Here is a 26,206-nt window from a genome sequence, read left to right as displayed (position 1 = left end):
GGCTATACTTATTTCCTACACTGTGACTTTTCAGTCATCTTAAAAAAGCAAACCAGGGTATGTTCGCGTTGTCTACTATGTATTAGTAATCAACAAAATCCTATTATATTTCAAGCAAATCAAAATATTTCCGATTTAATAGCTTACGCATAACGTTACGTTCTCTACCATGCAATAATAGCTTCGTTTGATTTTTAATGTTATACATATTCTTTACCGCATATACACTTTCTTACAATTGGTACACTGTTCTTCTTAGTTTGAAAATACCGTTACAAATGTCATATATTTTTTACTGAACTTAATTTAAATTCTAATAACTAAAAATCGAATCCTCTCTTAAAAAATATTTATCGAATCGCCAACCCTAATACTTTGATTACGATATACATATTCGTAATCAGATTGCAGCTGCGTATCTACAATCGAGATATCGATGGGATCGCTGGTAATAACAACCTTTGGATTGCCAAAACGAATTCCGCGATTTATGAAACGATCGTTTTTTTAAATCGATTTCATTGAAAGCATGAAAGGGCCCTCCCTAAAATGTCGGTAATAATTTCGGGGCTTGCGCAAGAGTGTAGATTATTGTTTTTTTTTTCGCGTAATAACCAAACCTTTTGTGAATATTGGCATATTATCGTAATAACTTGTACTTGCTTGTACTTTATAAAAGGAAAAGTGTACGGAATTGTGCTTTCTTTTGCGACTGCAATTTGCAATTGCTGTGTTGTAAGGTTCTTCTCATCAATTTAAGTAAAATAATATTGAATGGGAAAGTATTGTAAAACAAAAGTTCCTTAAATTCTCTCAAGACTCAAATCTAAGAATAGTTTTTTTACTATTTCATCATTAAAAAATTGGTCCAGTGCGTGTCAGAGCAGGATTAACGCATAAGGTAGGGTAGGGAATGGTAGATATTTTTCAAAAACTGTCCACAAAAACTAATAATAATTAAAATACTTACCTGTTTAACAAGGTATCACTAGAGGTGGTAAACCCAATCTTTTTGACACACAGTTAGGGCGGTACCTACTCTAATTTTTTTAAATTTAAATAAACTCTGCGTGCGGTAATAGCTTTCTATAAAATAATAGTTAGGTATTTAAATTTCAATCTTACAGCAATTATAGTTTATTAAAAAAATGGCAGTGACATATACACAGATGGACAATCCGACTTGATGAATCCGTAAGAGTTCCTTGTGTTATTATGGAACCCTAAAAATTAAGGTTATTTCCTTCTACTAAATATTCTACGCAAACAGAATGACAATAATAGAGCCTTAAATATAACAGAAGCACAACTTAAACTGTCTTTAAATCGGAAACAACGATTTGACGACCCACGGGACCTATAAAGAGTCGGACTTCATTAAACTCCCCCAGATACGTCCCATAAACCCTGATCTAAGCCGCACTAAAAACGGTGAGAGCGCACGCGCATCTCGTTTATGCGCAAGTAGCAAGAATAAAGCGCTAATGATTGACTTTATGGACACTAGAAATGGGAATTCACTGGGTTAAATATAAACAATACATTCACAATTCTAAGTAAAAGGGACTCTTTTGTTTTGTCGCTTGCAAATTATTACTATTAGGTTGTGAAAACGTTTACTTTTTTTTACTTTATAATTTATTGTTTTAATAATGTTAGATTGTATTCATTTCAAAATAACTTTTTATTTATATACTAGCTGATGCCCGCAGCTTCGCCCGCGTGGATTGGTCAGTTGGTGAATTCCAACTCCTCAATTCTGATGCTGCATGGGAATGCAGCATCAGAATTGAGGAGTTGGAATTCAAATTTTTTATGAAACAATGTCGCAAAGTTCCTCTATCGATTAAAAAAGAAATGACGCCAATCGGTTCAGAAATCTTGGAGATTTCGGTGTACATAGGTAGAAAAACACAACTCCCTTTTTGAAAGTCGGTTAAAAAAGTAGCTTATGTTACTCCCTGGCTAGTTAAGGCTAGTTTTAAGTTTTTTTGTAATATACTCTTCATCGAAAAAAAAAATTAACCGTTTGTCTATGTGAAATTCTCTGAATACCTAATTATTTCACTCACGAAGTGATGCTTACCCGTTCGTATAATATCCATCATAATATTATAGAGGTAGGTTAGCTCCCATTACAGCTAATTGTGCGAATAATACAAGCAATTAGCGTAAGTAATGCCCATCAAAGTTCACGCACGACCTACCATTGTGAATGTGTAAATATATTGTAACAAGAAAAATATTTTGGAGTTCTTCTTGAAGGTAAAATAAATTTGATACTCTTAAAAATTTTAACTAACTTAAAAAAAAAAAATTATGTATACTTTATATTATTATGTATTTTTTGTTCTAATATTATAAAAAGTAGGGATATCTCCATAGTATGTAATCTACATAGTATGTAAACTATTCCCAAATGTCACACGAAAGAAGTCGCCGGAAAAAACTAATCACACTAATATTATAAAGGCGAAAGTTTGTATGCGTGTGTGTGTGTGTGTGTGTGTGTGTGTGTGTGTGTGTGTGTGTGTGTGTGTGTGTGTGTGTGTGTGTGTGTGTGTGTGTGTGAGTGTGTGTGTGTGTATGTTTGTTACTCCTTCACGCAAAAACTACTGAATGGATTAGGCTGAAATTTGGAATGGAGATAGATAATATCCTGGATTAGCACATAGGTTACTTTTTATCCCGGAAAATCAAAGAGTTCCCACGGGATTTCAAAAACCTAAATCCACGCGGGCGAAGTCGCGGGCATCGGCTAGTTGGGTATAAAACACAATGCGACGGAACGGACGATATCCCGACTACAAAAATGACTTATTAACTTTCTAGTGGGTTTAGGATTTTTTTTGTAGGTTTAAAAAAAGATTTTTTTTAATACTTCAATAATATCGGGATGTATGTTGTGTGAACACTAATCGAAAGAGCTAAATATTTGATCTGAACAGCATCATAAATCTTACGCAGTCATGCGAAAACATGTAATCGATATCAGAAATTTAAAAAAAACTTTCACTCACTTCCCGTTTCATTCAGATATTTCATCAAGATATCATCGAGTGTTAATTAAATTTTATAAGATTTATTGTTTAGCGGCGCCTTTTCAACGGCAAAGTTTTCTACATATGGGTACCTTTACTTTAAAAAAAACCTGACTGGCTGACTGACTGATCTATAACTTAATGCTCAAACTAGAAGAAAAAAATACTAAATAATCATGTAGTTTAAATATTACCATTTCAGCGGGGTTGTCTTTGATAAGATAAGATTGTTACCTGGAAAAAAAAAGGAAAGCATTAGTTTTGGTTATCAAAGTTGCTGTCGGTATATAGTCACTATCGATTCGACCGGTGCTTGTCTTATTTTACACAAATCTAAGAGAAGATAGAACATACGTAGGTTCATTTTTAGTCAAACTGTTGGGTGTGTGATTGTAGTTAAAACATTTTATCTGAACTTCTGAAGAATGGTAAAGAACCACCATATTATTTTGAAATATGCTCGTAGGTGTCATTTTATCCAAAGTTGCGAATACATCGCCCCACTATCTATATACAGTCTGTGCCGCTAAATTCATGCGTGTCACACACACAAGCGTACGAATTTGTCCTCACTTTTTAAAATTCGAATTCGTGAGCTTTGCCTATCTGTAATTTTTAACCCCCGACTCAAAAGAGGGGTGTTATAAGTTTGACGTGTGTATCTGTGTATCTGTCTGTGGCATCGTAGCTCCTACACTAATGAACCGATTTTAATTTAGCTTTTTTTGTTTGAAAGGTGGCTTGATCGAGAGCGTTCTTAGCTATAATCCAAGAAAATCGGTTCAGCCGTTTGAAAGTTGATTTCTAGTTACTGTAACCTTCACTTGTCGGGGGTGTTATAAATTTTCAATTTATACACTTGTATTATAATATCTTTGCCTATTGCGAAAATGTACGCACACATCGTAGGCAATCTCGACAAACAATCTCCGCATAACAAATGCCCATTACGCCCTATCAAGTTTTCCATCTTTCTAGAAACTAGAAAACAAAGTCAATTAAGCAATTAAGTCCAAGCAAGCGCGTTAAGAGCCTCCACTCTCCCACTTTGTAATCGATTCCACTTCAACACGATGTTCGTACAAGATTCATAGCTTAATGAAAGTATGGAGGTTCCTTGTAACAAGTAAAAGTACACGCTCGCGCAATCACGAGACCCATTGCACTTACATGATTATCTAGCAACACGTATATCTATGAGACAGACTGTGCAATAGGGTTGTGTATCGATTAGTTCACTCTGGTATCGAGTTGAAGATGTTTTTGTAAGAAAACCTTTCTTTCTTTTTCAAAATATCCTAGCGCCAAATCAATCAATCAAATCATTTATTTTTAGGGTTGCGTACCAAAAGGGTAAAAACGGAGCCGTATTAATGTCACTCTGTCTGTAGTCCACTTATTGAAAGTCAAATCCATAACTATCTCCTAATATTATGAATACACAAGTGTGTCTGTCTGTCTGTCTGCGTTTTACGGCCCATCCGTTTAACCGATTTTGACGGATAGAGAAATAGCTTGCATCCCGGGGGACGGACATAGACTACTTTATATACCAAACTAGCGACCCGCTCCGGCTCCGCACGAGTAAACTACAATTTTCGCAACGATCTCTACTTTTTAACCCCCGGGCCCCGGCCCAAAAAGAGGGGTCTTATAAGTTTGACGTGTGTATCTGTCTGTGGCATCGTAGCTCCTAAACTAATGAACCGATTTTAATTTAGTTTTTTTTTGTTTGAAAGGTGGCTTCATCGAGAGTGTCCTTAGCTATAATCCAAGAAAATCTCTTCAGCCTTTTGAAAGTTATCAGCTCTTTTCTACTTACTGTAACCTTCACTTGTCGGGGGTGTTATAAATTTTTAATTTACACTCGTTGTTCAAAATAGAGCCTCAATAGCTCAACCGGTAAAGGAGTGGACTGAAAACCGAAAGGTCGACGGTTCAAACCCCGCCCGTTGCACTATTGTCGTACCTACTCCTAGCACAAGCCTGACGCTTAGTTGGAGAGGAAAGGGGAATATTAGTCATTTAACATGGCTAATATTTTTTATAAAAAAAAAATAATAATAATTAACTACGACAGTCACCTACGAACTTAACTACGAAATGTTTGCACTTAGCTACCCATCCCTGAAGGAAGTAGGTGTCCCTTTCGAGTATCTGGTGAAAGTGTGCATAGGAGCATTCAAGATACGCCGCCCGGTTGGTAATGAGCTGGAGAAATGGGTGGTGCATTCTTCAGCAGGGCCGGTGGAAAGTGAAAGTCGTTAACGTTTACCGATTTCGATCACAATTTTGATTTAATGAGTAATGAGTATTACGTGAGTGAGTGCGCAGTCTTTTACGCGAAATTGTTAAGAGGGGTCTCTCCCTCACTCGCTCCATACAAACGTAATTCCAATTTCATTTGAATATTAAGTAACCAAAGTCAATGAAATTTTGCAGATATATTCTAGGAACTTATATCTATGCCTGTGGTTTTCCAGATTTCTATTAAAATATTCGGTTTCAATGTTACACGGTCTTAAAAATTCACATACAAATCTAAGAGCCCCTGTAATTTTAAAACTACATATTTTTAGAAAAATCTTAAACACCACAGGCACAGATATTAGTTTCTAGAATATGTCTGCAAAATTTCAGGACTTTGGTTGCTTAGTATTCAAATGAAATTGGAATTACGATTGTATGGAGTAAGTGACGGAGAGAGCCCTGTTAAGCGAATGAATGGTGAATCACTAGTCACTACCCATATTATAAATAGTATACAAAAGTGTATTTGTTTGTCATTAAATCACGTTACAACAGAGCAACGGATCGACGTGTTTTTTTTTGCCTGGGAACCATATTTGTGCCTGGTTAAAGTAATACATAGTTAAAGACCTAGAGAGTGACTTAAGCTACTTTTATCCCGGAAAATCAAAAATTTCCCACGGGATTTTGAAAAACCTAAATCGACGTAGTCGAAATCGCAGGGATTAGCTAGTTTGAAGCCAAGATAAGCAATAAACATCTATTTACTGTCGGTCATTAGAGCCATTACAACGGCGGTAAGCAGTGTGTTTATGCCTCTATGACTTGCACGCCACTATCCATCTGTATAGACCCTAAGCAATGACAAATAATTATAATAGGATCGAGATAATAATCAAAATAGCATGTAATCTACATATTAACAGTTATCGCAATTTCCATAAAATTGCGATCTTATCAACCATTATCACTAGTATGACTAGACCATAGTAAACTGCAATGTAACTATGACAATTCAAACATTTTCCTATGTAACTTGGCTTGCCTTACAAGTATTATTGTATGCCCTAGTACTTAGGTACTTACTGGTTAACTTTCATCCGCAAAGCTGCTTACCTATCACAATCTTACTATCAGATGTGTATTGTGTAACCTATTCTCTAAATCTAAAACGTGTCGAGGTCGAGTTCGCCGGCGAGATCTAAAGGGATGAACTGGCAGACATAATAAGAATTAGATTTTCCTTATAACGTAGTCCCTCACTAGGATTTTTAAAAATTCCACCTGATAGGTTACGGGACCGGGATATAATACAAAGCCATTTTTCGCTTTATGACATGTGAAGTTTTGGTCCTTGGTTTTAAATCTTTGCCGGTATACGTCAGCGAAACAATTTGGACAGCCTCATAGTCTATCTTCGAATAAAATAATAGTATGAGTTATTCCATATCGAAGGATTGATTGATACGATGTCGTCGTTGTCGCCGTCGTCAATCGATAGATGTCTACTGCTGGCCATAGTTCTCTTGTAGGGACTACCACATGCCACGGTCTTATACGCCATCTGCTACGTGCAACTCGTTTGATGTCGTCGGTCCACCTTGGTGGTGGGTCTGCAAATACCTACTGCGTTTTTCGGAAATCTCATTATTGTTTACTAAGTTAGGCGGCGGTTGCATCGCTGCTTCAGCATTAAAAGCGCGTACGCTTAGAGAATAGCTCTGGTTGTACTCAACATATTTCAATGCCAATTTAAATTTCCCATATCAAATATCGTTAGAAACCGCACCCACCATTGTGTTGCCATTGACTGATCGCTTGTCAGCGACCGACAAATCAAGATCGATTCCGATACTACTTTTAAGCCATCTACAGATGTACCAACTAGTCGGGTGCTAACTCATCCCAACTACTAATAACAGCCGTTAACAGGGCTCTCTCCGTCACTCGTTTCCACTCGTTTCATACAATCGTAGTTCCAATTTCATTTATCTAGAGTTTGTCTTATCATTAGTTTCTAGAATATGTCTGCAAAATTTCATGGACTTTGGTTGCTTAATATTCAAATGAAATTGGAACTACGATTGTATGAAACGAGTGACGGAGAGAGCCCTCTTAAGTAGACGACAAGAAATGAGTGACAGGGAGACGATGGATACAACTAGCATAATATGTGGAGAGCGGAAACCGGAAATTCCAACAAAATGTCTATATTATTCAGGATGGGTTGTCCGGTAACTGACCGTTACAAGTTATGCCGGTAAGTGTGTTTGTTTGTGTGTGTGTGTGTGTGTGTTTATTCGATCCAACCTATTAACTAAATATTATCGCCATCAATGCCAACTTACTAACTAGCCAGCATAATGCTGCAATAAATCAATTACATACACCGTCAGCCCTCCAGTTAAACCGACCAAAAAGACACCACGAGAATTCAAGTTGGAATTCGAAGTTGGCATGTCTGGTAGATGCTAAAATGAAGATCGATTCCGATACTATTCTTAATTCCGATACCTTCTATCTCTCTTATTCATTAGGTATCTCATTTTGCATCTCTATCGTTGTGAATAGACACGACGCGTGAGCATGAACTTAGAGATCTGTCATCCGGTTCATACCGGATTTTCGTTATTCAAAAATCCGGATGATACATAACTATTCACACTAAATCATAAATGCTAAGCGTATTACACAAATACATAATAAACTACATAAAGAATAGAAATTGTTGTACGAAAGTGCGCCTATCCGTCTTTCTAGTTACCTATTACATTTTTACAGCTAAGTTGTACCTACCAATCTTGATGTAAGGCAACGGGTTTACCAATCTGCAGCGTGGTAGACTATGGCCTAACCTTTCTGAGAAGAGATCCGTGCTCAGTAGTGAGCCAGCGATGGGTTGATCGTGGATAATGGTGATAAACAATCCTTTGGCTCCTAAGATGCTGGAATGGCGTGCAGTGTTAGCATACCTTTCAGTAGGTCTTCTAGGTAGGTAGGTTGGTAGTCTTGACGGACGACATCAAGCAAGTCGCATGGAGTGGCATATATCAAAGTGTCTTCTACCTGTAACTACCTATGTCTTCTTCTTCTTTGGGGCTGAACAAGTCTTTAAATCCCCTGTATCACTTCAACCGTCTCCGATTCATTGTGATGCTACCACTTTTAAAGTTCCATGGCAATACTTGTGGCCGCCAAATACAACAACACTTTTCTATGTGAATGGCGACTGCAATGGGCGACTATCTGTTGACGATGTCGACAACCACGAAGAATCTTTATACGAAACGGCGCCATCTCTAACAGGTAGACAAAATAATTACTTCCCTATAAATTTTATGTTCACACAATAATAGGTCGCAATAAATTTTAATATGTGTGAACCGTTCGCCGCAACCGTCGACTTTCATGTTACGGCATAATATTTCATCGTGGAACCAGCTGCAAGCTCTTTCGCTGAGAATTTACGATTGCCTATTGTCATAATTTGCGCCTTCGTCACATCAAAGGGTACGTGAGTGTATGAATCACTGTATGAAGCCAACAGACACGTGTTTAGAATGATACAAGTCTAAATTAAAAATTTATAACACCCCCGACAAGTGAAGGTTACAGTAACTAGAAAGAGCTGATAACTTTCAAACGGCTGAACCGATTTTCTTTGATTATAGCTAAGAACACTCTTGATCAAGCCATCTTTCAAATAAAAAAACTAAATTAAAATCGGTTCATTCGTTTAGGCGCTACGATGCCACAGACAGATACACAGATACACAGACACACAGATACACACGTCAAACTTATAACACCCCTCTTTTTGGGTCGGGGGTTAAAAATTATTGAATGTTCTTGTTGAGTCTCGAGTTTTGTATGAAATGTAAGTATTTCACTAATATTTGGCATTGTGCGTATAGAGGGAAATTTTTGCTTGTCAATTTCTGCGGCATTAAAATAAGCAGGGCATTTAAAAGTTAGTTAAGTTGCCCTTCGATAACAGATTTTTCTGCCATCGCAGCCTGCGCCCCATTTGCTTTTAGGGTTCCGAAGGTTCCAACGGACCCTTTGGACCTCTGATCTCCGTCCGTCCGTCTAACATTAAAGAGAACTTTCAGGCCCGCAGGTTTCCTCACGATAAGTTTTCCGTTCCGCTTGTGGCCATCAGCTAGTTATAAATAGACATATTCATGGCACAGAACCTACAAACCACTATATAAATCGTGCCATTTAAAATTGCGACACCGTTTCGCTCCCAAGAAATGAAACCGCGAGATTTCAAGGAAGTAAGAACTACAAGAGGTATGCAAAGATGAGTAAGACGCTCCTAATGAGATAGTTTCAGCTTTCTTAATACCACGTTCACACAGCAGCGTAGGGCGGAAGGCACGAGTGACCTGACATTTGGTTGGATGAGCCTTAACACTTGACGCAACACTTTCTTATGCTGATCGCACATTACTACACCCGCTGCTAAGCCGCAAACGCCACAAGCAAGAAAAGATCCAAAATGGTGTTACCGAAACTGAAATAATGAATGTAAAAATGGGTAGAGAAAATGATTGTAAGAGCTTTCTTAATACCATCGATCACACATAACAGCACAGGGAAATACATGGGCAAGATTGATCTGGATTGGATGCGCCTTAATATTCGACGCAATACTTTCTTATGGTGGTCACTCATTTAAATAAATAAATAAATTAACTTTTATTTCAGGCCATTAGACCCATAATTGTGTTAGTATGACAAATCACTTAAGCTATGTTAGTAGGTACTTATTTAACTGCGCATTCATAACGTTCATACTTCCACGCATTTACTAAAAATTTTGTTCTTGATAACTTCATGCATTTTCATAGAGTTCTTCGCACGCGTCAGTCGCTTCGGCCGCTACCCACGAAAGTATATCATGAAAATATTAATGGCGTATTGATACGTTCGCAATACTGATGTGCCAGACAAGCTGAACATCGTCTCGTCTAATCTCATCAAATGTGGTGGTTGCATACCTATCTATGTAACTACTAGATGATGCCCGCGGCTTCATCCGCGCGGATAGGATATCCCGTGCAAAGTCTTTGCTTTTGCGGGATGAAAAGTATCTAAGTAAGCCTATGTCGGCCCCGCGGGATATAAGCTAACTCTATACCGAACAAAAATCGATTAAACTGTTGGGCCGTGCAAAGCTAGTAGACAGACAGACGGGCAGACACACTTTCGCATTTCTAATATTAGTATGGATATTGATGGATTGATGTATTTAGTCGCATTTTATTAATAGAAGAAATTTCTGGCTTGGCCGCATGGTCCTAATATGCGAGCAGCTTTATGGTGAAATTCTTCAAGATTACCTAAGTATCATAAAACTTTCAGATCAACGCAGCTCATCTTGTAACTAGGTTTCCGGGATGAGGTAATTTATGGTTTTTGAGGTCAGAACAATATGGGTTATATGTTGGGTTATGCAAACTATTTTGTAGTTGGAATAATGATAAGCGAATACCCATGGCGTATAAGCACAGTTTACGACAGAGGGAACTCGTAACAGAACTTCATCTACACTACGCTACATGAAACGACTGAGTCTCTTTGATTTCACGTCATCTATAGCCTAATCTATACTAATAAATAAAATTGGAGTGTCTGTCTGTAATTTCGAAATAACTACCTCATATTAAGCTCATATGGTTATTTGAACGATACCATAACTGAATCACACGTTTTTAAAATTTTTGTCTGTCTGTCTGTCTGTCTGTCTGTCTGTCTGTCTGTTTGAAAAGGCTAATCTTTGGAACGGCTGAACCGATTTTGACGGGACTTTCACAGGCAAGTAGAGGATTGACCAGGGCGTAAAATAGGCTACTTTTTTAACCGACTTTCAAAAAGGGAGTTGTGTTTTTCTACCTATGTACACCGAAATCTCCGAGATTTCTGAACCGATTTGCGTCATTTCTTTTTTAATCGATAGAGGAACTTTGCGACATTGTTTCATAAAAAATTTGGAGTCCAACTCCTCAATCTTGATGCTGCAGGGGATCTGACCAATCCACGCGGGCGAAGCTGCGGGCATCAGCTAGTATTTGATAAATGTCTATTCAAGATCAAAACCGAGTTTCCTCACTCTAGTTCACTCTTTAGTAAAAGCATATGAGTCTCGTGCACTGATTTTTAGTATACTTTTTTCACACACCTTAGCACTTTTTCATTTGTGATAAATAAAATATAAACAAACAATCTCAAGATATAGTAGCCATTGCAAAAGACAGTCTACCATAAAACACTAATCTTCGATTTATCCACAACATCCACAAAAACCCTGTTGAAGATATTTGAACGTGTGACAAAAAGACAATTTGAGATCAACAAAAGTGGTCTACATATTTGGTTAGTTTACATACCATACAATTTTGTCATCTACTTTGTATACAAGGTGAAAACATGCGTGTCTGTTGGTAATACATATATCAATAAAACTTGATACTCGTACGGAAAATGGAAACTACGTACAGAGCCTGGTGAATAGAATAAATAAATTAAAAAAAAAATATTTTTTATTCTCTCACACACGTTGACTAATTTTGTTACTAATCTCTTAACTAATGACAGATCTAAATGTATTGCCCAATCTTTCCCTACCCTTTTTTCCACCTATCTTTCTACCCTTTCATAATGCTCCCTGCGGAAAAAGATAGCACTAACTTTAGACCTGTCAGTTTAGAGATTGTGTACAACAAAATAAGCCACAATAGCCGCTCTATCACAAAGCTGAATCTCTTTGACTCATAGAGGTGCTGTTGACTTTAAAAAGAAAAATATTTAACGCAGTCTTACACAATCCAACAATGAGAATTAAGAATTAACGCCAACATTGTGCAATGGGCGTTTTGTTTCACTCGTAAAATAGAAAGGCGATGGTTTACTGTGGGAAGGAATTTGCTGTGTGTTAACGGAATTCCGGAATCGAGGTTATCTTTACGTGTGACAGGCGCGTTAGAGAAGACAGCTGGCACGATAGCGTAAAATGTACCTGTCTAGTAATCTGTAGGTATTCACAGGGGACTCTCTGTCACTCACTCTATAGTCTATACAAACATAGTGTAAGGTTATTTTTAAAAATTGATTTGAGTTGTCAAAAATAATATAAAATTATTAATTTGTCTAATGCAGGTAGTTTGATAAAATCGATATTTGGCTCATTCGATGTCATACAATCTGTTGCTAGGAGGCCAACAAGATTGAACTTGCATAAATACGGGTGTTTTGAAGGTTTTAGTTCAGTCTCCTTCTGAGATTCGGAGCGATATCGCATATTTTCGGTTTTTGTATTGTGAACTGGATAATCTAATTAAATTATTTATTTTGGCATTAGTTTGTTTAGATTAAAACTCTCGGATAACCTTACACATTAAACTTGTGTTTTTTTGTGTTGGTTTTGGAGAGGACATTCCAATTATTCGATAAAAATATTTAAATAATACCTGCTTATCTGAGTGACGCCAATAATAGTAGGATACATTTGTTCCCACTTAGATTAAGGAACCATATTATCACAGTTCACGATAGGGAACTACTAACAAAACGTCGACGCTTCCACGTAATTGGGAGTCGTCAAATGTTAGCACATTTGACTCAGGTAGCCCTAAAGTAACCCTATTTTTCTTTGATTTCACGTCACCATACCCTAATATTTCACATGTCTTCGATTCAGGATCAAACCGAGAGTTCCCTCACTTAAGTTCACTCTGACTAATGCAGCTTTCGACGTCTAGCAACGCTGTGCCCTAGCCTAAAAGATTAGCAAAGGATGGTCTTAGGGCAGTAGGTCGGGCGAGGGCAGGTGGCAGGGGTGCGCCCAGCCGGCGCGGCGCCGACTTTCACTGCGCGGGTCGTCGACCGACAGCCGCAGCCAAATAATTGACGCCAAGCGAGACTGCCGATTGTTACGTCAGCTACGATGCGCGCAAATTGGCACCAATGCGCAAAAACTACAGATTAAACATCTGTAGTTTTTGAAATCAGTAAATCCTCATTCATCAAAATTGGGTCAGCTTAGGCGCTACGGTGGAACACACAAATACAAACCTACATACATATATACATAGACTGCTAAAATCATAACCCTTCCTTTTGGCTTTGCCGTAGTAGGATAAAAATCGGAAGAAAGACATATAACAAAAAATTGTGAGTCAGACAAATTGATTGAGCGTTAGCAACTGATGAATGATGTTATGAATCGATTACCGCAAACAATGTGTTCCTGATTACGTATATAATAAACCGTTAAAAGTTTTTAATCGATTACTTCCGAGCGAGCAGTCGCACAGGTGGGTGATGTAAGATATAAAGGAAGTATTTATTGTTCACGAACTCGTTTTTATTTTAAAAGTGTTCCGCGCGGATGAAGATGTAAGCATAAAATTGATACAAATTGAAAAAAAAACCGCTCCGAGTTAGACTCACACCCGAACGGTTCAGTACCATTGTACAAGATATACCTAACACTCTTGTATGTACCACTACAACTTACAAGTTAATGACGGACAGCGCCATCTATATTTGTAAACTATATATTTCTTCGTGAAGACATTTTTTGACATGAACTTCCGCAAAATAACGCCTGATTCTATCCGACATTTTTTTTGTTATGTTACTACAAACTTGCGGTTTTCGGATACTTGTGCTATAATACCTACCTACCTGCCAAATTTGATGTTTCTAGTCCAACGAGAAGTACCCTATAGGTTTTCATTCTCTTTTCATGACAGAGGCGACAGACAGACCTAAAATAAAGTAATCCTATAAGATTTAAACTTTAAGATTGAATGATTGATTTCCATGAGTTAAGCATAGATTCTTACGGCTATATTAAATTGTTGTTGTAGAAAAGAACCCTTATAGGATCATACCTATGGGTTCCTTTTTTCCTTTTGAGGTGCGGAACCCTAATTGGAACAATTGTCAAACAGAGACGTGATTTCGGTGCAAATTACATCATCGCTTACCGCTTGCTGTTTTCTAAGCCAAGATAATATGCCGTTACTAACGAAAGAAGCTGGATTTAAGAAACTATTAAATTGCATATTGTAATGCACTATTGAGTTCGATACAGAATAAAAATAAAAGTTTAAGTCTGTCTTAATTTGCTTCATCAAAATGTCTATGAGGATGTTAAATTAATATCTCATCATAACCTTAGAGCCTCGATAGCTCAACGATTGAGGAGCGGATTGAATTTCGAAAGGTCGACGGTTCAAACCGCACCCGTAGCACTATTGTCTGTACTATTATCGTACCCACTCCGCGCACCAGCTTTACGCTTAATTGGAGGGGAAAGGGAAGTATTAGTTATGATTGGCATGGCTAACATAAAAACCATCACCGATCTACTACTGAGCACGGCACAGTGAGAAATGTCTTGGCCATAGTCCCCTACGCTTGTCTTCACACACCTTTGAGAACATTCTGGAGAACTCTACCCTCATGATGTTTTCCTTCACCGTTAAGGCTAGTTCGGACTACTTTAGTATTTAGTCGAGTGGCGAGAGTTTTAGTAACCTAAAATATTCGCTACTGGCCAAAAATCGTTCGCACTTCGCTCGAGTACAGTTTACAAGTGAGTGGTGTTTTGCAAGATGAACAGCCTACAACGCAATAAAGTAAATAAACTAATTAAGCTAATCGTAACGACTATTTTAGAAGAGGTGGATGAGGAAATTTGTGTGATTGATAAAAAGAAGCTATGGGTACGAAAATGGATCGATAGAAGAGAAAAACTAGGAGCTACTAATTGTCTTCTGAAGGAATTAGCATTGGAAGATCCCAAAGAATACTTCGATAGTTTGAGAATGTCCGAAAGTTGTGTAAATTTTCTGTTAAATAAAATACATTCTCAAATTCAGCGTAAAGATACCCTTTTAAGAAGTGCGATTCCTGCAATTACAAAATTACAAGCAGTTCTATACTTCCTTGCTACTGGGTGTAGTTTAAGGACACTCACACATATATTTAGACTCGGAAAATCTACTATTTCCGAATTCATCATCGAAGTTTGTGCAGCAATCTATGAATCATTAACGGAATTTATCAAGGTAAGATTAAATAACAGTAACAGATTTATTATGAAACGTTTATTTATTAACATTAGCGTTCTGCATTGCTGTTAAAATTAAGTCATTTGATATAATTGTAACGCTCTGCGTTTCATTCTGGTTAACATGGCCAGATGGAAACATATTTGAGGAAAGCTGATAATCCGAGACATGTTCAGAATTATCTGTAGGTAAAATGGACGAGGAAAAACATTCAGTTGCTTGCTCTTCCAAATTATAATTACTGGTGTCATTATAATATGTTGAAGAATCGCTATATGGTGATTCTGTAGCATATGACTGTGGCGTCGTGATTCCGTTTTGTTCAGATGCGGTTTGAAGGTGCTGACGTCGAATTCTATTTATGTAAATTTGAATGTGCTCTTGTGCTTCTAATGCCAATAGTAGGGGCAAAGACTTCAGTTGAAGACCAACGTGTTTTCCGAAGACCTCAAACTCATTTTCTTCGACTGTAGAGTTACTAGTATCAGCTATCTCTTTTAATTGTCTAACCATGCTCGAGAGCTGGGCGATTTTCCTTTTTTTTGTTTGAGGTGGAGGAGGAGGTGGAAGAGGAGGTGGAGGAGGAGGTGTAGGTTCACGAAAAGTATCCACTACAGTACTATTTTGCTCAGTATCTGTAGTCTCATCAGTGTGTAAACTATCGGAAGCCTGAAACAAATAAAATGTTATTAGTATCAAAGTATTCATGAATATTTTTTTTTTTCAGATTCCTACTACTACAGACTGGAAAATAATTGAAAATGGTTTCCGAAATCAATGGCACTTTCCAGGATGCTGTGGCGCAATCGACGGCAAACATGTCGTGATTAAGGCACCCCCTGAATCAGGAAGTTTATACTATAATTACAAAGAGACAAACAGCATTGTCTTAATGGCTGTTGTAGATCATAAATATTGCTTTAGTTATATTGACGTTGGATGTACTGGAAGGGTTTCTGATGGAGGCGTATTTCGTAACTGTAGTTTGTACCAAGAATTAGAAAACGGTATTCTACCAGAGGATCATGTCTTAGTTGGCGACAATGCATTTCCCTTGAAAGAATATTTGTTAAAACCCTTCCCAGGAAATCGATTAACATCACAGCAAAAAATTTTTAATTATCGTTTGTCTCGGGCTAGAAGAATAGTAGAAAATGCTTTCGGTATACTAGCTGCCAGATTCAGAGTATTTGAGAAACCGATGCCCTATAGTCCTGAGAAAGTTGTTAAGATAGTAAAGACATGTTGCGCTTTACATAATTGGCTCCGACAAACAGAATTACAAAACAAACAGTATGAATACACAGTAGACAAAGAAAATTATGAAGCAGGAACTATCGTTCCTGGTAATTGGAGAAATGAACCAGAGTCTCTCGGAATGCAACCACTGCCAATTTCTTTAAGTAACCGTTCATCTCAAAGGTCTATAGATCGTCGGGAGAGATATGCAAATTATTTTGTAGGAAGCGGTTCTGTCTCTTGGCAGACAAGAATGATACATTGAAAACTACCCAGCCCCAAAATCCTAGAGTAGGTACCTACTTACCAGATTACTTTCACTGTGTGTCAGTGTTGAGGTTAAGTTTCTCAGGGATGCATCCAATAAACTGAACCATTTTACAGAAGGAATATAAACCGTGTCAGTCCCAGCGCCTGATTTTTTGGAGTCCTTTATTTTTTTCAACTCCTGGGAGTAGGTCGATCTAAAAAGGAATGGATTTCGTTAGGTAAAACTACTTTTACCAACAATAATAGTAACAATTACAATAATAGTAATTAAGAGCTTATTGCATCATGGTAATAAATATGCTTTTGAAATAAAATAATAAAATTATGCACTAACCTGATGTTTTTAATTTTCAATTTAATTTCCTTTTCACCAAATCCGGGTACATTCATTTTGTTTTCCAAATCCAAGTATGCGGATTGTTTAATGTGTTTATTTTTATATTGCGGGGACTTAAAATTCCACAAGCATTCATGTTGGATATAGAGAGAAACAAATTTTAAAGTTGTATCTTCGCTCCAGCGAAACGACATTTTTTCGGCAACTAAAGAGCTCGACTAAATCGACAGGTTCGGACTTGTTTAGCCGGCGAACCAGTGAGCACGGACGCGTGGTGGGAGGTGCTACTCGCCCGATAAAAATAGAATAAAATGGATCGACTCGACTAAATAATTTACTAACCTACTCGACTAAATTTTTGGTGTTCAGACACGATTAGCTACTAAATGACTCGCTACTAGACTAAAATACTAGCATAGTGCGAACTAGGCTTTAAAGCGAGTGATTTTTTTAATATTTTCTATAACTTCGTAATGTATTTAATACCAAAAATTTATAATTTTATTGGAAAAAGAAATTCCATACCAGTTGTTGCTTTTAAAAGGAAGAAAAATGACGGGTTTTGAAGCATGGGAACAAAAAAAAAACTTTTGAATAGGAGATAAAAAAACGATAGAACAAAATGGAAAGCCAATCTAGTAATACCGAGAGTTAATACTAGCTTACCAATCTTATACCTAAATAAAAGGCAATAATGTACACACGATAACAATGGCAATATTAATGATTAATGTGGACGGGCGGTTTTCTCAAGCCTGCAGCTAAGCCGTATGACGAACGAGAACTTTCCTTTACCCGAAGATCATAAATCCTAAGCTGTAGATATGAGCAGATAGCGTTACCTGAAAGTAAAAGCCTCCGAATAACACTGTATATTTATACTAAACAACGACGATACGGCTACGGGTGGGACTCGATATATTTTAACAAAAAAAGTACTAAAGAACTTAAATAAAACAAAATGACAAATAAATACAAAGCACTGAAAGCCCAGAAGTTAAAACGTCGGTCTTCTGTTCCGGGAGTCGGGGATCGAAAGACACGCCCTCTAACTTTTCAGAGCACATAGCTCCGCGTTTTAAGCATTATAAGCAATTAAAGGAAAATTAAATATAATTAAAACATCCTGAGGAATCCTGCATATTTGAGAGTTTCTCAGATATGCAGAATTCTCTTCTTTTCTTTGTTCTCATTTGGCCAACGTGTTACTCGTAGATAGACTACGGACATTCTGAGAGGAGATCCGTGCTCGGTAGTGACCCGGCGATGGGGTGATGATGATGATGATAAAGGCTTTATAAAGAATGTGTTATTAAGCTTTGATAGGTGCAGAGCGCAGCGCAGACGAAGGCCACACAACCTTACAGACTTTCAAGCAGAAAATATATGGCAACCAATATCTTTTCTCTAATTTTTTACAGTGTTTTTTTTTTTTTAAAGTGTAACTTTTACCGTTTCGTCATACATAAAGCTTTTTCAATAGCATGGTATATGGAAACCCGTAGTTGACCCTCTGAGTTATTCCGTGTCAAAAATGTTTCAACAGTGAACGCAACGACGAAAAACACGAGTTAGTAAGCATCAACGTAATCCTAATTATCTGTCGTTTGGTGTAAACACAATGATACTAAATCACAGCAGATAAAAGACAATGGTGAGAGTGGATTTTGACGCGGTCGGGTGCTCTGAACGGTTGTTCACATACAAAACGACTGTTTATTTGACTATGATTACCCTATATCGTATAGCTATATAAGCTAGGCTACATTTATGTCGGTTATCATTTTGTCGAATCGGTTCTTGTAAATGGTGAAATAATTAGTGAAAGAGGAAGGACAATTTACTTTTTCCAAATGTATGCGTCCGGGTCACCGTTATTATCAAAATTAAGCGATAATTTTACAATTTGTAAGTCTTATCAAACTCTTACTTTTAGAAGTAGTTTTAGAAAATTGGTGACAACGTTTTAGAATGTGACACGAGTGTATTTTTAACCCCCGACCCAAAAAGAAGGGTGTTATAAGTTTGACATGTGTACATCTGTGTATCTGTGTATCTGTCTGTGGCATCGTAGCTCCTAAACTAATGAACCGATTTTAATTTAATTTTTTTTGTTTGAAAGGTGGCTTGATCGAGAGTGTTCTTAGCAATAATCCAAGAAAATCGGTTCAGCCGTTTGAAAGTTATCAGCTCTTTTCTAGTTACTGTAACTTTTACTAGTCGGGGGTGTTATAAATTTTTAATTTACACTTGTATAAGAATTTGATTAAAAAGCAAAACATTTGATCCGAAATATAAAAGTAAGGAAGAACATCTTTAAATCATAAGTATGAGAAAGATTTCAAGTTATTCAGAAACGTTTAAGGAAAACCGTTCAAGACGATGCTTTTTGCAAAATTTTTCAATACTATCAACGATTGTGCTGATCAGATCCTATTTAACAATAAAATGAGTTCACTTTTTTCATCTACCATCTGCGATGAAGCTATTATGTCATGTTTCTCTATAACAATTTCAACTTTTTCTTACTCTTCGCACAGTAATGAAAGAATTTGATTTTTTTAGTATATTTTAAAATGTAAAGAAAAAAATTAATAAACGCATTTATGGCATAAAATTATATTGAGCAACCACGACTGCAATAAAAAAATCGTGATATCCCAAGGTGCCTTTAATATGGGTACATCCTTATGACAGACAATTTATTTTTATGCGAGGTAAAATACCTATACAAATAAAACCACGTACTTTAAGATGTACCTACTAAGTAGGTAGGTACCTAATTGAAAAATAAAGATGATAATATTACCTATTACAGAGATGCGATAAAAATAAATGTAAAAAAAAAAAAACAAGTTTCTTAGTGGGTCCTTAGAATAATTCATAATCAGTAAAACAAATGAATGGAAAGAGAACCAGTGGTAGATTATTTTGACGATTCAAAAGCACTTGTAAAAGTTTAATTGAATAAAAATAATTTGAATTTGAATTTGAATTTAAGAGAGTTATTTAAAAAAGGAACTAAGTTTTAAGTATCAACTTTTTTAAATAACGTTTTTCCTTTCATCTATTGAATGATAGGTACTACTAAAATCCCTAATTAGTATTAGATTTAATTCCACGTTTTGGTACCAAGTCAACGACCAAGGCACTGGTTATAACAACGGAGGCAAAATGTACAAAAATAAAACGCCTGAAGCCATTATAGTGACAACTCAAAACCTAATGATTGATAATTTCTCCAGCCGAAGCAATTTGTTTCTTGTTCACCGTCTACACTGCTTTTGAGAGAGATCTTTCAATGGACTTGGGTCAACGTTGCTTTACAATGACAATCGATTGATATAACTTGTCGCAACTAGGCCACGCGTCGCTCCGAGGTCATACTCCTCAATTAAGACTTAACGATTGAGGTATCACTTGGTTAATGACAATACAGTGTTTAGTTATAAACTAAGCTAATTCCTAGTTAGGTAAAAAAGTAGTTTAGTTAGTAGTTAGTTCCATGCAAGCTACGATGGTAAGACACTAACTTGGAAAGGGTATCACAAATAATTGATTTAATGGGAGAGGAACTGTGAATGATGCCCCAATGCCCGACTCTAAAAGAAACAGCCAAGTGTGAGTCGGACTCACACACGAAGGGTTCCGTACCATCGTACACGAAATAACATTTTTTTCATGGCTTCATTATGAAATTTATATTATTTGTTGTTATAGCGGCAATAGAATTATATATTCTGTGCAAACTTCATCTCTCTACCTATGTATCTACCTCAATGACTTATCTACCTATATACCTCGGTTCACGAGATACAGCCCGATGACAGACAGACGGACGGACGTACGGGTGGACGGATAGCGGAGGCTCAGTAATAGGGTTCTTTTGCAGCCCTACGGAACCTTAAAAAATGTCCATCCAGCAGTAAACAGATACTGAACCAACTTAAACTGAAATCTATTGCGTACTGGAGCACGCACTAGCCAAAGGCTTTAGATTTCACAAGGTCATCATAATACTTTACTGTAATCAATATTAAACTTTATTCTTTTGGATTAAGAGTGCATTCATAATGACAATGAAGATGGAGAAGATGCTACAGCTAAGGTGCTCGTGACCGCTCCAGGTGATTAGGTAACCAAGGACCTTTTCATTTTTGCCATTTGCACTTAATGTTTTACTTGCGGTTATATTTTACGCCGCGGTTGTGAAATTGTTTCATGTTTTTTGGGCGTGAATTCGTTTTTGTCACAAGAGTTCGTGATTTTAAAACATGTTCTATTTTATTTTAGTATCAGATTCATCACAGTCAAGAGCCTCAATAGCTCAACCGGTAAAGGAGTGGACTGAAAACCGAAAGGTCGACGGTTCAAACCCCGCCCGTTGCACTATTGTCGTGCCTACTCCTAGCACAAGCCTGACGCTTAGTTGGAGAGGAAAGGAGAATATTAGTCATTTAACATGGCTGATATTCTTTTTTTTTTTTTTGAAATAAGATGGCAATGGCCCGTTTGAACAGTTTTTTGAGTTTCGTATCTTCAGAGAAAAATCGAAACCCTTATAGGATCACTTCGCTGTCTGTCCGTATGCCGTATCTGTCATGGGAATCAAAACCTATAAAAATTCAAAATCTTTTTATTCAATTAGACTTTTACAAGTACTTTTGAATCTTCAAGAGCATCTTCCATTGGTTCGGAATGCCTCTCCTACCGAGAAGAACCAGCAAGAAACTCGGCGGTTGCTATAGGATACTTCCTGTTGACCTCATAGTAATATCATGAAATTTGGCAGGTAACAATGTCCTGTACATTTGTGGTTACATTACAAAAAAAAAGAAGTGTTATGTCTTGTACGACAGTACGGAACCCTTTGTGTGCGAGTCCGATTCGTACTTGACCGGCTATTTTATTTGATTACAGACTAGTGAACTTGTAAGTCATGTACTTTTGAAATCCTTCAAAGCAGCTTTAGTTTAATTGAAAAAAATACAGCAAATTTTTTAACACTGATAAAAAATAGACATATTCTATGCCTTATTAAAACTTGTGTCGCAACAAAATAGGAATGTTATTAATATTATTATGGTTATAGAAAGTAAGGACAAGATATTAATTTATTTATCAGTTACAAGTAGATATTGTTAATTAAAACACTACAAACAATTCATAGAGTTAAACAATACAGTACTGTGGGAAGTCGATTTCATGTTATTAAGCTACGTGTACAATTAAATGCAAATATTTCGATGTTAAAAATGTCTAACACGATATTTATGGCATCGACGATATTTGTAATTATTCTTTAAATATTTAGAAAATAGTGTACAAAATGTTGTTAGCTGATTTATTTTGGTGGAGGATTATTTTTTAAATAAACCTCCAAACATTAAATCGGCAAACATTTTAAAGGATAATGTCATTAAGTATCTAAATAGGTATATCACAACACAATGGTACAGAAAAAAATTTTTGACGTAAAATATTTCACATCTTTCTAATTATATTTTTTTTTAATAAAAATTATGTCTACCTGCTCGCCCTGTTCGTCACCTACGTGTGTTAATGAATAGTCAACCGGTTTAGTTGAAACTTTGTACAGTTGTAATTGCACTTGCTTAAATGTTCCTGAATTGTACTCGACAGGTTACTCAATATATTATATTTTATGCGATTTTAACTAGATCAAGGATCAAGCCTGATTTATTGACAATTATGAGAATAGTGTTTTGATCAAATCAAATTACTGACACTGGTATCAAGTCTGAAATATTACTATTCAGATTAGGTACAGTGTGATCTCAGCTTAAGGAGATCTCGTGAAGTGAGTCAGGGTCAACCACAGTCATACGCAGACAAATACACAAGTGCTATCGGTATAAAGATGGGAGTACATAACGTATAATTCATAAAGATGAAGGTGAACGCGGCAGATATTGTGTTTATGATCATTGTTTAGTGAACAGATAACAAGTTTAGCATACGCTAGTTGAGTTATGCGTAAAAGTATGGATAATGCACAAGCATAAAATGAATGGGAGGCTGACGTAGGCGACTACGATGTAGAGAAAACAAATAGTTGTAAGAAGAGTATAGTTGCAAGAGAAGTTTTTCAATAGGATGGTAAATTAACCACATAAAGATCGGTAGTCTGATGTAGATAACTTCAACGGAGAGAAAACAAATGGTGATAAGAAGAGTACAGTTGTAAAAGATACTTCTCAATAGGTAAACTAATTACAAAATGATTGGTAGTCTGATGTAGAGAACTACAATGTAAAGAATAGGAGTAGTGGTAAGAAAAGTACATTTGCAAGAGATAAGCTTCTATATAGGTTGGTAGATTTCAAACTATAAGGTTTTTAAGTCGATTGAAGAGCATTATAATATAGGTGCTGCTAGTAAAAAGCAACAATGAATAGTGTAGCACTAGTTCTAGTAGAAAAAATTAAGATAGATTTTACCTACTAAATTTTAAATGATGATTTGCGAATAAAGTCTTGTGCAGTTGCAGGTAATAAAGTTTCCGCATTCCAGTAATTATTCAAAAAAACACATTTACGAACTTCCTCGCTCCCACTCCTTAAACGATCAATTACGAATGCTCGTCAACGCGAAAATTGCATTCACTTGTTTAAAAAAATTCATTAATCGTAATCGTCTGCATAATTCCAACCTTTGTTTATTATGAACATGAACAGTAATAATTCATTGAATTTCACGCGGACAAGTATAATCTCACTTCAATCATTAACACCAAGGGTATCTGTGGTCAAAGCATACAATAATCGCCTTTATGGGTAACTGAATAAAGGGCATAATGGATTCAAATTGATGCGTGTAAGATAATGACGATACAAATCGCGGAGGGAGCATGTGACAGTTTTAAAATTGCACCGGCGCATCTTGAAAAATGACGCTCTGGGTTGTCTGATCGCGCTGTTGTTTCAGAGAAAAATTGTCCAATAAAAACCTTGATTATAATTTGAATTTATAAATAACCGCCTATTAAAGTTCCACCTTCTAAACATGAAACAATTTTTTTTTCAATTCAATTCAATCCGTTTTTTTTTTAAAATTATATAGACTAGCGCTTGGCTGCAATCTGACTCGCTAGCAAGTGATGATGCAGGCAGCCTAAGATGGAGCCCGCTTGCCTAGAAATTACTTATTCACTCTTGACTTGAAGGTACCCATACTATATGTGGAAGGGAAAACTGATGCCGAAAGGGCGTTCCACATACTGGCGGTTCGGATTAGAAAAAAGGAAGCAAATCGCTTCGTACGTGTTCGATGCAGACCTTGACGATGCCTGGCAGTACGATGGTGGAAAGGTGAAGGAGGAAGCAGATCTTGTGCGTTCTTACAAAAATTAACTTTCCGAATCTATCCAATCTCAGTGTTGATGAAACATTTAATTTATTTTTTTAACTCCCTGCGAGTTTACTATGTACTACTATCAAGATCCTTTAACTTGAAATCTATTACAACAAACAGATATCTTGATCCTGTATCTAATAGATCACTTTTTAGGTATCACCATTTGTCATTCACTAACGAAGGTCAACTGGACGTCACGACCCTATAAATTAACCCAATGCGATTAGTTGATTGATATTCGCTAAGCTGTCATGCATGGCTAGATATCAATACAATTAAACATTTCATAACAACAGCTGTCGAATCAAAACGACTTTATTAGATAAGGTACCTATTGCTTGAATGGATAATTGGAACTGGTTTTGAACTGCCAGATATTATAATAACAAAAGAAAAAATTAAAGAAGGAAGTTAACAATACTCTAACTTCAATAAAAAAGAAAAACCTTACGCAGGGAAAACATATATTAAATCTGTAGAAGTACTTATGGGTCAAGGAAATCACTCACCAAGGTTAAAGATAATTGAATTAAAACGGCACTCTTAATAAGTAGAAATAAAAGAACAGTCATCATTTCATTAAGCTTGATTACCAAACGCAGCGAAGGGAAAGAAGTCAAAGTCCTTGAGAGCTGACCCGACTGGGTCACGCATAAGCCAAGGCCGAATCGATATCACGACTAAATCAAATGATTACATGATGCGTCATTCACCGTATTTACAACCAGTGCTGTAATCATACATCAACTAGGATCTATAGTATACTAAAAGGTATACATTATACATGGTATTGTAAACGTAATAGAGCATATAGTTACATAGTTTGAATATGGGCCAGGCAAAGGGCTCTTTAAAAAATTGAGAGGTTTATAAGGTAAGTATTTAAAAATTATTATCAAGACAATTTTATTAAAAAAATTAATTTGAAGATTTATAAGGATAATATAAATAATATAGCAAAATTTTTAATAAACCTAGATGTAGAATATGGATTTAAAAACCGGAGAAGACATGAGCTGGAAAGAGGTGTTTTTGAGAACATACCATGGAGAGGTTGGCAAGATAAAGAAAGCCCAGAGCTGCAATTTTTTAGCGATGATCATAAGAGAATAAAAGAATCAATACGGTAAAACAAAAGGATAAGGTAAACTAAAGAAAGCACCGGACTCAAGATAGAAAACATATTAGGAAGCAGAAAAGGCTCTTGCTCGATACTTGACATGCGTGTGTTCAATTGGCCTAAAGGTAACCGAAAAAAAACAATTCACTCATTGAATCAATGAAGCCCGTGTGGGTCACGCATCGACCAAGGCCAAGTAGATGTCACGAACAACAATCAAATAATTTGAAGATGATTCACAGCTTATTGCTATACTTGATTGGGTATACAAGTGAATAAGCGGCTTCGATTGTGATGGTACTTAATACGCTTTTTCTGTAGTAACAAGAAAATGTATGGATGTAAGGTTAATAAAACGGAAAACCGGCTCAGTTGGTTAAAAAGTTGAAGATGGTGTGCATAATGATTTAATGATAGAAGTATCTTCCATATACTTTGCACATTTTAAAAGAACAGATCTTGCCGCCTACGTTCTAATACCACA

At 36.5% G+C, this 26,206-nt stretch overlaps 3 protein-coding genes across 5 annotated transcripts in view; 1 reads left to right on the top strand and 2 right to left on the bottom strand.

Moving 5' to 3' along the window:
* The window catches only part of LOC123881235 (protein outspread), a 389,980-nt gene that overhangs the window by 153,444 nt on the left and 210,330 nt on the right, over nucleotides 1–26,206 (bottom strand). The window lies entirely within an intron of this gene.
* On the top strand, nucleotides 15,038–16,934 carry LOC123881248 (putative nuclease HARBI1). Its single transcript, XM_045929964.1, has 2 exons — nucleotides 15,038–15,376; nucleotides 16,107–16,934. The coding sequence occupies exons 1-2, from the start codon at nucleotides 15,134–15,136 to the stop codon at nucleotides 16,881–16,883; spliced, it is 1,020 nt and encodes a 339-aa protein (XP_045785920.1). The 5' UTR covers nucleotides 15,038–15,133; the 3' UTR covers nucleotides 16,884–16,934.
* Nucleotides 15,366–17,632, bottom strand: LOC123881249. The gene is made up of 3 exons (XM_045929965.1): nucleotides 17,223–17,632; nucleotides 16,926–17,082; nucleotides 15,366–16,048 (listed from the first exon to the last, which is right to left on the bottom strand). The coding sequence occupies exons 1-3, from the start codon at nucleotides 17,417–17,419 to the stop codon at nucleotides 15,416–15,418; spliced, it is 987 nt and encodes a 328-aa protein (XP_045785921.1). The 5' UTR covers nucleotides 17,420–17,632; the 3' UTR covers nucleotides 15,366–15,415.

The sequence above is a fragment of the Maniola jurtina genome, chromosome 3 (assembly GCF_905333055.1).
Source record: "Maniola jurtina chromosome 3, ilManJurt1.1, whole genome shotgun sequence".
Lineage (NCBI taxonomy): Eukaryota > Metazoa > Arthropoda > Insecta > Lepidoptera > Nymphalidae > Maniola > Maniola jurtina.
Note: the sequence above shows the minus strand (reverse complement) of the source record. Positions and strands in the feature narration are given on the sequence as shown.

Excerpts from the sequence above, each read along its gene's own strand:
- LOC123881248 (XM_045929964.1), top strand. The coding sequence starts at position 15,134 with ATGTCCGAAAGTTGTGTAAATTTTCTGTTAAATAAAATACATTCTCAA. Across the intron at positions 15,377-16,106 it reads CATTAACGGAATTTATCAAG|ATTCCTACTACTACAGACTG; the intron begins GTAAGATTAAAT and ends TTTTTTTTTCAG.
- LOC123881249 (XM_045929965.1), bottom strand. The coding sequence starts at position 17,419 with ATGTCGTTTCGCTGGAGCGAAGATACAACTTTAAAATTTGTTTCTCTC. Across the intron at positions 17,083-17,222 it reads TTGAAAATTAAAAACATCAG|ATCGACCTACTCCCAGGAGT; the intron begins GTTAGTGCATAA and ends ATTCCTTTTTAG. Across the intron at positions 16,049-16,925 it reads CACACAGTGAAAGTAATCTG|GCTTCCGATAGTTTACACAC; the intron begins GTAAGTAGGTAC and ends TATTTGTTTCAG.